Source organism: Falco peregrinus, chromosome 14 (genome assembly GCF_023634155.1).
Source record: "Falco peregrinus isolate bFalPer1 chromosome 14, bFalPer1.pri, whole genome shotgun sequence".
In the NCBI taxonomy this organism is placed as follows: Eukaryota; Metazoa; Chordata; class Aves; order Falconiformes; family Falconidae; genus Falco; species Falco peregrinus.
The window spans coordinates 13,894,857-13,909,619 of NC_073734.1; the positions used below are offsets into that span (position 1 = coordinate 13,894,857).

Sequence of the window (14,763 nt, forward strand, 5' to 3'; positions counted from 1 at the left end):
TTGAAAACTGACTTAACCGTAGTAAAGAACAGTTAAACTTCCATCACTTCCATATTTGCGTCAACCTCCTATTAATGCAGATAATGAGTTGGCCACAATCATCACATTTGTTCATCTACCACCCTCCCCTCCCAGACGAAGGCAAACGGGTATCCTAAATAAATGAAAATGGATGGCTTCTGCAATAATTAAAGCATCTCTGGGCTCATCTTGTTTCCTAAAAAAGGAAGAAGTAGGAAAAACTGTACAGATGTCACCTTTTATTTTTTTTTTCCCTTAACTAGCAAGTTTTTTAGGAGCCTTGTGGTTTGAGCTGAAGAAACTAAAAGATATCAAAGTGTAATAATAAGAATAAAGCATTTCTCTTTATTATGGTCAGTTACCGCTGATCTCCTTTTAGAGTTTTAACAGGGATTTATAGGGATTCATTTGTGGTTTAGGTTTGGAGATAATTAAGCACCTTTCTGCTGCAAAGAAGAAATGGAGAGAGAATTGGCTCAAAGCTAAAACAAGATTCCTGTACTAGCGCATACATTAAACCTTTTATTTGGTTGTCACCCCAATAGGAATGATTAGTGAGTTGTAAAGAAAGAAAATGTATTGCATTACATCTATTAAAGCATGTTTTATATGTAATGGCAATTAAAATATAATTGAAATCATGAGTTCTAATTATTGGCTTTACATAATGCATAGTTAAAGAGTGAGCATCTATAAATGTGTCCTTTTTACACATCCAGAAATGGTTTGCTGGCAGCATTTTAATTAAAGATGGATTAGTTAAAATGCAGTTTAATCATTCTGTCATCAAAGGATTTAGACCTCATTAATTAGCTGTTGATAAATAGGTTTAAACTACAAAAAATTTAATTTAAAATATGCCAGTTGAGATCTAGAATTATTAGAGCTGGAAATGGAGTAGTGAGTCTAATAAAAAAATCATGCCATCTCTTTCCGTAATATTAGATTAAGTATGAAATTTAGACCAGTGCAGACCTTAATTCTGCCTTCTTAGTAATGGACGTGACTCCAAGTGGACTTTAGAATTGGTGAAGAAATAAAACGGAGACTTCTTAATGATCATTGTTTTGTAGTGTGGCAGTGGGATCTGTTTGTCGTTTATGTATTTGGTGAAGATTAGAAAATCGCTTTAAAATCCTTCAGCTGTAAGAAAGTGGATGAAAATAAATCCTGGATTCGAGGTTTTATAGCTTTCATATTGCTGTGCAGGAGGACATCCCACTGCTCTGTTAGCTACCTAAATACAACAGGTGGGAAGTGCCAGAGTGGCAGGCAGGGAGGAACATGAAGCAACATGCAGAAGGTGATGTTATCACAGTGCAGAAGACGAACAGGTTCCCTCCTTTAACACACATGCTGTAGGACTGCGTTATCCCTGATGCCAGGATGGAACCACCCAGCTGGAGGGCAGCTGAAGGCTGACTGCTGGACTTGCTGTAGACTCCAGGATTGCACACAGGGGCTGTTACCTCTGTCAGCTGCAGGGACAGTTATTCAAATCAATGACATTTAATTATTTGTAGTGGTCTAATCATTGCTGGAATCTGTGATGGCAATCTTTTGTACTATTTGTGCTTTTTCTGTCTGTTACTTAATAGTGGTTCTTTGACTTCTGGAGCTCCGATGCAATCCCTTGGGTAAACCTTGTTTGTAATCTCTGTATCAGCCCCTTGGCAGCCGTAGCAGCTCTGGACGGGGCATGTTCCTCTGCTGGCAGAGCACATGCTCCCTGACGGTTGAGCTTCTGCATATGAAAAAAAACCAGAAAGTGAGGTAGACCTTGACTTGCAAGTTTGTCAGAATTAACATTAAAATCTTTGCGGGTTTGCACTATGAATATCTTAATCAGCTTAATTGCTATGAAACAGTAACTGTAATGAGGATTTCAATAGTTCAGTAGTCATAATATTTGAATCCATAAGTCAGCCGGGGTTTATGCAGATGAATCAAACAACTCTTGACAAACGATAGCTGAATTTTCTGAGTAGAGCTAAAAGTTTCAGGCAAATAATAATTTGACAACCATACTTGAAGGCTTTCTTAAAAGGCTTCTTGAGTTTTAATTTAAAGATTAACTTACTGAAAAGGTGTATTTACAGAGCATTCTGGCAACTGTTCTATCTCTAGGGTACCTGTTCAGTTGTCTTGCTAAGCTTCTGGAACAGCTGAGTATAAGGCTATAGACTCACATAATCATTGTTTGCATTTGAACGTTGGTAATTAAATGGGTTAGCCAAACTCCAGTGAAAATGCTAATTTGATGAATTTTCAGAGTGAGGTAGAGAAATGTTGCACCAGCATAGAATTAGATGAAAGATGAATCAAGTGAGAGCGGGTATATGCGCTTTAAAACTGCATCTGTTAAAACTCTTGCCCTTTCCTCATACTGGAGGGAAAAAGAAGGGATTTAAACTCAAACCAAGCTGTTAGAAGAAACTTAGATCAATCTATCTAGGTGGGAGAAGGGGAGGTAATTCTACAGGCATTCTTAAACTACTGCGGTATCTTAGAGTCACGTTGTTTTTTGTTCTGTCCCAAAAATTATTCACAAATTTTAGGTTTGCAAAATGATGGGGGAGAACTTAGTTTATGTGGAATTGTTACCTGTGGTTATGCAAGGACAGCCACGAAATTAAAAAAACAAAAAGAAAATATATTTATGTGTGTGAGGAAAATGTAGTTCCAGATTCTCTAAATTCACTGACCTGTGTAGTTTAGCCAAAAAGATGCAATAGGTAATGTCATATAACCTCTTCAGTTCTTCTTTACATAAGACAGGTAATTTATAGATCCCAATTATGCAATTAAAATGCTAATTACCCCTCACCTAAACTCCCTTTTTTGAACTGAGATTATCAGTTGCCTTTAATCATTGCAAATCATGTGTGACATGTGACAGCACTGAGTTTTGTATTATTTACGGACTTTGTTTAACATGTCTCTGGTTTCCAGGTAGCGTTAATGGCTGGTGAAATGGCTTTGCCTTGGTGGACTTTGTTTCCTGAAGGAATGGCATTCCTTCTGATCTCATCATCCTGTGTTCTTAAAATATATCTGCATTTTGGGGTAATCTTAACCGCTGTTCCTGCCCTGGGCTCTGGCTTGTCATCCATTTTAGGACATAAAAGTAGCACATTTAGAAATACCAACATGAATTTTTGATTACAAAGGTGGGACCGCTCACTTCTATGTTGCTTCTACACAGCTTTTCCTTATTTCATAATAGATGTTCTGCACTGTAGCCACGTTAATATGCTGCCGGTTCCATATGTCATACTTGCTTGCTAAAGTTACAGCCCTTTTATCCCTGCTGAACTCAAATAACTTTCTTCTCTTCTAGGAACCTATTATTAACTAGAATTTGCTGCATATAAATTAACTTAGTTAAAGAAAGCACACCAAAAATGGCAGCAGAATCTAGATGTTGGAATTCAGAAGGATCAACATTTTTCAGAAAACAACAGAGCATTTCTGCTTATGTGTGATACAAATTAGGACAATTTTAAACGGAGATGCTTCAAAGCATAGCTGCTTTCAGTACTTCTGCTTGATATGGAGCAGAGCTGCTGAAGCTTACTGAGCATGCAGAATAACCCAGCCAGTGGTTTGAATTTTCATTAGAAGTAGTGTAAACAATTAGGTTTAAGAAGTCAATGCATAGAAGTAGATTTTTTTTCCCTGTTTTTCATGGAGCGCTAAATTCTGTTCTAAACAATTTCCAGTCATGTAGGCCGCTTAAATAATAACATTGCTTTGTAAATCTTTAATAATATTGTCTCTGAGGTGTAGAAAGACCTTTGCTCATCTGCTCATAGTGCTAATTTTCTTGTTCTGGTGCAAGTTTGTTATCCACTGTTTCTTCATTAATAGTAAACTGGATTATTTCTCCTACTCACCTCCACTCCTTTTCTTTCTTCACTCTTTTGCAATGAAGTACTGACTTTTTTTGTATTAAAACAACCTCAGACGTGTTTGGCAATACTGCAGTGTTGTGTTATGAACTAAATGAAAACAGGATTAGATAAACTAAGCCTTAAAGCATCTGGTTGCCCATGGAAAATAAATGACATTACCAAAGTAAATTCATTAACAAAGAAAAATGCTCTGTATTTAAGAACTCACACTGTCTAGTGTGGGATTAAAGGGAGCATTGCTCACCTTGCTTGCATATCCACTGATGGGTTGTTACTGACACCTCCTCTGTGTCAGTATGGGTTGTTACTGACACCTCCACTTTCCTGTGTGCATGGTTCTTCCAGCCTAGTTTGATGCTAAGTATAGATACTTCAGATAACATGGACAAATTATATTTACTGTGGCTTAACAATTCTGTTACTTGAGTTTTATAGCTTTCTCAAGTGAAGGTATTTATATGTCTAAATGATCAAAACCATGGCTTTCAGTCCTGGTATAGAGGGATCAGCTTTAGAAAATTTGGTTTTTCATGGATTCTTTAAAAAAAGTTTTGGGTTTTAGCCTCTCTTTGGCTATGCTTGTATTTAGACCATAGAAAAGCGTAAGGGCACATTCTAGTTTTTCAATTCAAAAGTAATTCAGTGCACAGAGAACTAACAGATATTCACCTATGTCTTCCAACTGTAGTAGTTAAAAAAAAAAAAAAACAAAACCCAAACCTACAGAAAATTCTCCAAGTTCTATACAGAACTCCCTTAAGCTGCTGTGGTTTCCAATTTATAGTTCAAAACCACCTGCTTGCATTTCAAGGCAAGTCTCAAGGAATGCGTTCAAAGAATACTATTTTTGAAGTGTATGAAAGTTCCTTTTTATCAGGAGGCAACTTTGTCAAAGGTGCATGAGGACATTATTGTGGGTCTAAAACATCCTCAAACCTGTGAGTGATCCATTGTGGGGGAAAAAAAAAAATATATTTTCAATATAAGTACCTAATGAAATATTGACCCATGGGTGTCCTCGACTGTTCTGAACATTGTATACTTCACAAAGCAAGTTGCATTCCTGACAGCAGATCTCCCTGATAACGTGGTCTAAAAATCTGGTTCCCAAACTACTGGTATCCAGGAGATGTTGTTCTTGACGTGTCTCCAGTGTCTGGGAATAATGTACAGGGTTATTTGGTGGTTTTGGTTTTGCTTCATCAGAAACCTTGGCATGAGTTACTGTTCCTGCATCCCAAAGTGATGTGCATGTCTCATTCTAAAGTGCTTCACTGTACTTGCTAAGGCTGCGGGACTGGGGTAGAGGGACTGTCAGAAGATGCCAAGGAGGAATATGTAGGCAGTGTTATAGAAACTTTGGCTTAAGTTTTTAATAGCATTTTTTCTCAGATATTCTTGCCCCTTTTTGTTCCCTCTCTCTCTTTCATTTCTTCATACTTCTGCATTTTATGTAATTACAGTTTTTACCTGCTTTGTTAGATACAGGCCAAGATACTCGATTGGATTTTTATTTAGAAATGGAACCTTTTTGATCTGGAAGTGTCTTGGTTTTGGGAATGAATAGCTGAGAAATAAAAAATGTGGGTATCTTATAAGTACTTGTTATAACTCAAGAAGAGCTGATGACAAGGATTCAAATTAAGAGATTACTTTTTTACTTCTATTCAGAAATAAAAATCACACTCTGCTGAATGTGTATGGATACATTGTATTCTGCTGATGAGGAAGATCTGAAAAGAACCAAGAAGTGTGAGGGAAGTCATTACAGATAGTTTCTATCCCACCTGCTTTAAGTGCCTTTATTCCATAAATCCACTTAAATTAGGAAAACTGTTGAAATTAAACTACTTTATTTGATTCAATTTACATTCATAGCACAGATCTGATTGTAATTATTAGTGTGCATTAGATAGCAGTAGAAACTGGACCAAAGATGATCATAAGACACAACTACCATTGTCAGAGTGGTTCTTAGAGTTTGCCAGAGAGACTATCTATAGCTTTTTAATGGCTTTTTAGGCTGTTTCGAAGTTGAGGCTTTTTAAAAATTCTGGGATTTTTGTTTGGAGGTATGCAGTACTCCATAAGATCTCAAAAATAGCAAGTATATACTTTTTCTGTTATTTCTAATTATGATTAACCTGATATTTCTGAAAGCGGAGTTTTCTTCTCTCTCAAGTAAGTATAGTGAATAAGCTAGTCAAGACCCAACAGAGCCGTGGGGATAACACTTGTGCAGCAGCACATTTGCAAGGGTGGGTGCACGTGCACACGTCAGGTCTACTTGAGTTGATGGTGGCCAATGCTTGCTTACTTAAGTTAATGGAAAAAGCAGTGAGGTTTTTAAAACTACCCTCAATCTTCACATACTGTCAGTCAGTTAAACAAGCTGATGTTTTTGGCAAAAAGAAAAAGCACCAAACCCAGGATGTACCTCTGCACTTTAAAAAAAAAATCCAACAACCAACCAGAGTTGTCAAAAGCAATGCAAAACACATGCCAGCTCTAACAAAGTTGTATGCATTTAAAAGGTAACATCTACATGCATATATACCAATGGCTGCATGATAAGTAATACATACACCCTCCAGGGAAATATTGCATAAAACATGACAGGCAGCTTTGAAACCCGTGAAGCAAGAAGAAAAAGAGGTGCTTAACTTTCATATCTGTCTTGGTTGCATTAAAAACCCACAGCAAAGCATCAAGCACCAATGTAAAACTGCCTAAACACACGTGTCCTCCAATGAAAAAGACCAGGCAAAGTTCAAGATGTGATATTTGCAATATATGTGGAGTGCCAGATTAAATGATATTCCATCCAACTATTTCAGACTTTATACTTTTGTATTGCACTTTTGGATAAAGATTCTTGCAGTGTGTAGACAGTGAAATCCTGGTTGTGAAGAAGTCTAGTGGCAGAATCTGCATTAACTCCAGTGGAACCAGGATTTTAACTACAAAGTACTGATAGCTTCTGTAATTCTACACATACATTTTTCAGTTGTGAAAAGCCAACGTTTGCCATTAAAGGGATATGCAGTCCTTCACTTACCTGTGACATGTTATACCAGGATGTTGGCTGTCTCTGATAGAAATGTTGGACTTTTTTTTTTTTTTTTTTCCAACTGCACGAACACATTTCCAATGAGTCATAGCCCAAAAAAGTGAAATCAAAAAAGTGATGTGAGTAGTTTTACTAGTGGAAAACTCATTACCTGGCAAAGTTGTACTATCTTCAGCTCAGTCACATAAAAGCTCACTTCTTGCTCTTAAAACAAAGTCCATAACGTTTGATGAAACAATCAGGTTCCTTTTTCAGAAAACAGAAACAAAGTTCAGGCAACAGCTGGATTATATGAAGCACGTCTTAATTTATTTACGTCTTTTTACTGCTAATCAGGGAGTACTGCAAAAGGTGAATACTATTACTCGGCTGCACAGTTTCATATGAATTGCAACCATGAATATGTGATCAGTTGTCATATGGAAAAATAAACCCTGCTATCCCTGCATTGCTGATGATGGAAAGACATTTACAACATTCATTATTTCATTTTTAAAGCTCTTTAGAAGGTTACTGAAAGTTGCTTTCTAGCGGAGATAGTTTATATAAACATTTAAGGTAAAGGGTCTATAAAATACACTGAGAGTTACTTCCTAAAATGTAACTATACATACGTAACAGTGTAATATGTTATTCTGCAAAATGTTTGTGCATAGTGTGGTACTTACAGGCATGCCTGCAAGCATTCTAGGGAAGAGCAAGTCTGTAACTTTGTTTCCATACAGAATGTCCATTTGGTGAAAAAGATGTTTGTGTCGGAACAAATAAAATTTATCACCTACATCTCATTAGCTAAATTTAGTGATACCTCTGCTGTGCTCTCACCATGTCAGTTTCTCCTTAGCTTCTCTGTCATTTGACCTACTCTTTGCCATTGCTGTTTTGTGGAGGAGTACAAAATTAGTATTTCTACCTTGTAAAACTATAGCATTTTGAGCAGAAAAGAGGTCTTGTTAACTGGTTCTCCCTACTAAGTCTCTAAATGTAAGCTTTTATTTTTCCTTGTGTGATTAATTTGTATGTTATGTTTTGTTCCTCTTTAAATATTGTAATTTTGTGTAATTTTAAAATCTGGTTTGTATTTACAAGCATGTAATGTCTTTAATATCCTTCAAAGGATTTGAATTGTGTTCTGTGGATTGCTGCTGCAGAAGGACAAAATCACATCTCTATTCTTTGAATAGCACCATTATCACTCTGTTAATGAAATGATTTCAGTATTACAAGAAATGAGTTTTTGAAATTCATTCAGTATTAAAGGGAATTGGATTGTAATTAGAGCATATTTCAGAAAGAATAAAAGGATCCATGATATGTGCTTAGCTCTTAAAGCACCTAATCCTATATTAATTGTGCTTTGGGCACATCTGCCCTCATGTGAAAGGACCTTTGACAGCAAAGATGAAAATGTTTTAGTGCTTTTAAGACCAAACAGCTCCTCCAGCAGGATGGCTGTGCAAGAGGGGTACTGTTGGGAGAGCAGGGGCCTGCTCTCCCCTTCCCTTCCTTTGCCTGTCCCTCACACACACAAAAGCAGACAATATTGTGTAGTAATGTTCTTTATAGGTTGTTGAGGACTTGGCCTAGTGTTATCACATTATCTTCTTTCTTGTTCTTGGGATTGAGTGTGTTAATTATTTTTTTTTTCCATGTTTGGGCAGGGGAAGGTCATAGAGGTATTTAGGTACCACGATCTGGAATTGAATAGTCTCATGTTTTCTCTGTGTTGTGCTACAGGCAAGAAAACAGGAGACCATCCATTCCAGCATGGACTGTGATGCTAGCAGTAGGCACCTGGCCTGACGTAATGGGAGAGCTCTGCTGGCTTCTCTGGGGAAGAGGGTGTACAGCGTGGTCAGATGCAATTCAGGCTTCACACATACACAGGGATATTTAGTGCAGCTTTCAGCAGAGGATATCAGTGAGGTAGTAAAAATGAGATAACTTCTGCTGAAATTGTTCTGAAGAGCTTTGCCCTGCTTGGCAGGCTCTGGTTGGACTTCACTTTTGCTGAGTCTACGTGCCATAGACTGAAGGCAGCAGGATTGAAAATAAAGGTCATGGATGTGGTTGTGTACCTGAAATACAGCAAGAAATGGTTTTCTCAACTCCACTTTGGAGAGTTTGGCCAGCTTTCAGCATTTAACTGTTACCATCCCTTTTTTGTTCTATGGTCAGCAATAATTTCCCTTTCTGTGTTGAGTTGTTAAGGAAAGCAATTTGCCATTTGAAGTTACTGAGCTGCACTTGAGCCCCTTGTCTCTGCTGCGGAGTTGCTTAATGGGCTTTGTGGAAATCTGTGATGCTCTGCAGGGCTGCTGAGCTCTGGATGTGGCTGAATTTGAGTGTTCAGCTGAGCAGAAATGGGCAGAGTGCCTCGTCGCAGAGCTGAGGATTTGCACCAACACAGCAGCACTCAAGCAAGACTTGCTTTTCTCCCTGTCTTCTGGTGGTTTTGAATGTATTATTAATTACCACCTTTCTTTCTTTGCAGCTTGTTCCAGCACTACTGCTATGCTCGAGGTGGCATGCGCCACACTTCCTACACTTGCATCTGTGGCAGGTAAGTCGATGGTTTACACTGAACTGTTGCAGTCTTTATGGTCAGTTTCCCGCTAGATATCTGTAAAATTGTTCCTTTCAGGCACATGATGTGTTTGCAAGTACCACCAGAGTGGGTTTTGACCTGTTTCCTCTGGAAAAGCCAAAGAAAGGTGGCTAGTACTGTGTCTTAAGAAGTAACTCGGTTACAAATTCTGCTGCACACAAGAGATCCCCCAATGACTACTGCTGCTGCTAAGATTGTGTTTATGCTCACATCTGTGCTGCAGTTGGCTTTTTTATTAAATAGTGTTATGGAGAAGGGCTTTTAGAGGTATTCTCTGTTGTTCAAAAATACTCTCTTTGAAATACACTTGAAGTATTTAATATCATTCTCAAAATTTTTTTGCCTCAAAAGGTAGGATATGATTAAAGTAGTCTTTTATAAATTCAGAATTTTTTTGCTCTCTCTTTCTTGCTGAACAGCTGGCGTTGAAGGTATTGTATTTGGGAAAGTATTATAAAAATTCTCCCTGCAGTTGTAGAAATGTGCATTTTTAATTTGCAGAATTTCAAGAGACTAGTGTAGGATACATGTTGAAGGACAGCTGTGTCCTTTGTGCACATTAATCTTATTTAGTCAGTGGCATGAATCTAATCAGAGACATATGACAGATGAGGCATATATGTTGGTATATACGCTCCACTTGTAGCTCTGCTGCTGCTCACAAACATTTGCTCTACACTGAAGTCACATACACTTACAAAAAATAATTCTAATGTTAATGATGATAATGTTATATTGCTTTGGAGGTAATAAGGACAATTAGCATATCTGCTTCTTTCTGATGTTTACTCAATTGCTTATTTGTAAATGCAATTTTCCAATTTATATGCAAAATTGCAGTAGGAGCATGAGCAGTTTTATGGCAAATTGTGCAACTAAATTGTCTGAGAAGTTTCCTGTTTTAAGTACAATTGTATAACTTGAAAATTAACATCCCATTGAAAGGAGATTCCATCTCTATGCTATTGTCACAGGCTGTGATGGTAAAATCAGGTTGTCTCTGTGTATGATTTTTCACAGCCATACAGACTTATATATTCACTTACAGTGAAACAGAACTTCTGCAGGATCTGGCTTGAGTGCTAGAGAACAACCTATAGAAACATCTCCTGTATGTTTGTGTAGTGGGTCCTTGTGCCCCTGTGGGGACAGATTAAACTCTCCACGAGACTGAAAAACCCAGGACTTGGGGAACCCAGGAGGAGGAAAGCCCCGACAGGACTTCAGAAGTGGGTGATGACAGGAGTTTCCTGGGTGTCCTGTCCCCCTTGCTGGAGGGGCTTAGCAGGGCATGGGGGTGGTGTTCGAGCTGCCTCTGAACGGTTGGAGGATTTAATACATGGAGAAGGGCTGCCCTTGAAATGCAGGATCCAAACAATACTGTGACTCACTGTTGCAGCTGGGAGCTGGCATTATATTCTACCACTACAGTTACAAGTGCAGACAAACTTGATTAAAAAAAATAAATTAAAAAAATTACCTAAGATAGAATACAAAGGCCTCTGTCTGTAATTTGCTATATTAGTAAGAATAAGTAATATTAACAGTTTTAAGCTAGGTCCTAATAAAATGAATGTAAGTAGACCTATTTGATGAATTCAATTAACATAATAATGGAAGAATAATAGGCATTTGTTTTATTACTGTGAAAATGTCATGCATTGTAAATATTGCACTTAACTACATTTGTCATTAAAAATAGCTTTTGTAGTTAGGGTTTTTGAATAGTTATGTTTTATTCTGTTCATGCTGAGTTTTGTTGTTTTCCTGACTGTTAAAACTGTAGTATTTTGACAGAATCTTTCCTTTTTAGATTAGAGGCCTGATGCTAATTTCCACAGAAGAGAATCATGCTTTTAAATAAAAAACAAGTTTGTTATTCAGATTTTGTAAATTTTTCTCACTAAGGTGGAAATCAAGAGTAATCAAAACTATATTTCAGTACAGAAATAAATCAGTTGGCACACACTGAGTGCCTGCATTTGTTCCTGTCCAATGTTAAACTCTTGAGGAGACGGTAAATGAACATTTGGTGTGAGCAGATATGCTTTATGTGTTCACTTGCATGTATTCACTCTCCAGTCAGTTGAGAATAGTAACACACGTTACGTGTTACAACTGGTCACATAGCATAGTCCTATATTAGAGATAACTTTCAAAGACTGTCAACTCGTAAGTAAGTAAGTAAGGCCTGAAGCACAAACAGATGTAATGTAGGTGCAATTAAATGAGAATAGTAGTATTTGATAAACATACTTGGATATATTTAGCACTAATCTACAAAGTGACTTCTGAGTGGTGTGAAAATGCTAATGAATTATTCATTGCAGCGTCTTAGTGTACCAAGTAACCATTTCTACAAAGGGGAAAACAAAGGTAAAGTTACATGCACAGTGTGTCCTGGTGACCCTATGATGGATGACATCCACTGGTAACCAGGCACGGAGTTTCCAGCTGGAGTTAGGTGGAGGTGGAGGTACCAGTATCTCTGCTACCACCACAGAAGCCATGGTCAGCTGCTTTGTAGTACTGTGGCATCTTAGACTTAGGTTCAAATCTTCTTGAAAAATGTCTCCAGGAAGATGACAGCTCTCAGCAGATGATACCAGAGATTAAGAATAATGTACTACAGGAAAATGCCTTCCTCTGTCTGAGGATCATAAGTAACGCTTTTTGGATAAGGTTAGGATACTTATTAAATCTGTTTTTCTTTCTTTTCAATCAACTTTTTAAGATTTCATCTCATAGATGAAAAAGTGGAGAGAAGGCTGTTAGCGCTTCCTTCTGGATTGATTTTATTTAAATCATGGTGGAGATAGTTTGCCTTTTTAGTTAATGGTCTGTTGGTTTTTCTTTAGATGTTCTTAATGTAGAGCTAATAGCTGCTTTTTGTAATGCTTGATGCTCAGCTTTGTCCTGTTCTTAAAATATTGCTGACATCCCCCCCTCTTTCTCTTTGTTCTAGTCATTTGTTTTCAGGGTGTTTCCAGATCTAAAATGTATTTGGGGGACTTTTCTTCCTTTCCTAGTAATCTGAATCTCTTCCTACTGTGTGCATTCTCAGTGGTGTTAATTTGCAGCTTTTCCGCCGCTTCACGCAATTCTTTCTGTAACAAACACATCTTTGGCACCAGTTCAAGGCGAATTATTAAAGGAATAAAAATAGATACACAGAAATTTCTTGGAGAATTTTTCAGGTTGGCTGCCTGAAGGCAGACATCAGCATTCCCAGACGTGGTGGTTTTCAAAGGTGCTGACCTCCAGGAAGGCAGCGGAGCTGCCAGAGATCCGCACCTCCCCACAGCACTTCATTTTAAGCCCTGAATTTGGCACTGTAATGCCAGACCTTTCAACTCTTGCTCCTTGGGAAGCAAAGAAGTAGCTTCTACAGGAAGGCTCATTTGCTTTGCCAGTGGCTGGGGGTTTGTTTAAATTGTTTTGACACCACCTTGAAAATTAATCATTATGAACGATTTCTGGCTAGCTGCAGCATTTGCCTTGTTGGGTACACATCACTACTAAAGCATTGCTCCTGAAGCATCTTTCTTGCCTTCATCTTGGGACGGTGCTAAAGGTGCTTCCTGTGAGGAAGACTGGAGTTGCACCTCGTGGCAGGAACGTGCTGGAGGTGTGACCACATCAGTGTTTTCATTTGGGTCAGTAGTGCATTTCTGAAGCAAGGTCTCCCACTCACCTCCAGCTGCAGGGCTTTGCTTAGAGCCAGGAACCCGTCCTGGAGTGCACGTGCTGGATTTCTTTTGGGTGAAAAACAGCTGGGACTGCTTTCAGGAGCAGGTCTGCTGTGCCTTGGTTGCTAATGGGTGTTAGCCAAAGTGAGCAGACCTCCCCACCCCGATCACTTCAAACAAAAAACTTGAAATGCATATGGTGTGCATATCTGGTCTTCAGCACCAACTGTGCTCTCCTGTGGTGTGATCCCATTTACGTGACAGAGCCAAGATGTGCGTGACAGATAAGGAGTCTCAAATGCCAAGAAAGATTGTATGCTGCTCAACACTTTCCTAACAGTGCTGAAAAACAGATTTTTCACGCATCTTCCATAACAGTTGGTGCCAAACCTTATAGAAATATTTTGTAAACTAAAACCTTTACATTAAAATGTGCAAAAGAAATCTCCCATCTTTCTATTTGCAATGTCTATTGTTGAAAGCATTTGCACAGTGCTCATATTTGAATGTATGGCTTGTTTATGCAGATGGTATGGTGTATGACACGAGGGTGCCAGCATATGATGATAAGTAAACAAGCTATCTGCAAATACATTAGTGTGGAGTCATGCCCTTAAGCTTCTTGATAATTTTTTAAAAGTTGATCATAAATATATGCATGTGCTATTTGCTTCTCCTGCGTTATCCCCATTTTTAGCTAAAACCCTGACAAACTGTTGTGGAGCATGTGTGTGCATGAGTATGTGTATGCAAGCCAGGTGTTGGGAGTTTTTTTATTATTTTTGTGTTTTTCCTTAAATATGAGCATTTCAGCTGCTTCCAAGTGCTGCCCCTCCCCAATAGGGAATTCCCTCCACCTGGGAAACAGTTCTTCAGGCAGGAAATTTTGCTGCCTCCTCTGATGCTGATAGTCCAATGCAGAGGTAGGAGCAGTCTCTGCTGCTGTCACCTGCATGCAAAAGGAGACAGCTGAGATGGGAAGCACAGTTCCCACTGTAGACATTGCCTGGAACAGAAAACTTTTTTTGTTTGTTTGTTTTTTGTTTTTTTGATTGCAGTCCATTGCCGTATTATAGATAGTTTTTCAGACTGGGCAAACTAGGTTTGAAAGTGTCCTGATGTGGAAAGCTGGAATTTTGGCTAGAAGGAAGGAACTATTCCACCAGTGCCCAGGAGACAGGACATCTCAGAAGGAAGCTCACATCTTTCTTCATCTTGTGTGCCAGCTTTATGCAGCACAACAGCGTAGGTTCCCAAGTCCAGGAGTCCAGGAAGTAAAAAGCAGCCAGCTAGCAGCTGGTTGTAAAACTGGACTTAAGCCATTGGACCAGTATCACAAAATGAATTTGTTGCAGCCTTAATTCTGTGGCGGTTTTAAAGTCTTGATTTAACATCTTTAATTTTTCCCTTTGGAGCTTGTATAATTTTGAGAAATGCACTTTGTATCAGAAGATCATTCCC

The 14,763-nt window shown here is 38.4% G+C and overlaps 1 protein-coding gene across 1 annotated transcript in view; it reads left to right on the forward strand.

Moving 5' to 3' along the window:
- PEPD (peptidase D) overlaps positions 1–14,763 on the forward strand; it is a 141,342-nt gene that overhangs the window by 69,319 nt on the left and 57,260 nt on the right. Inside the window, exon 10 of the mRNA XM_055818519.1 lies at positions 9,500–9,568. Within this exon, the coding sequence (XP_055674494.1) occupies positions 9,500–9,568 (69 nt within the window). The remainder of the gene's footprint in view (positions 1–9,499; positions 9,569–14,763) is intronic.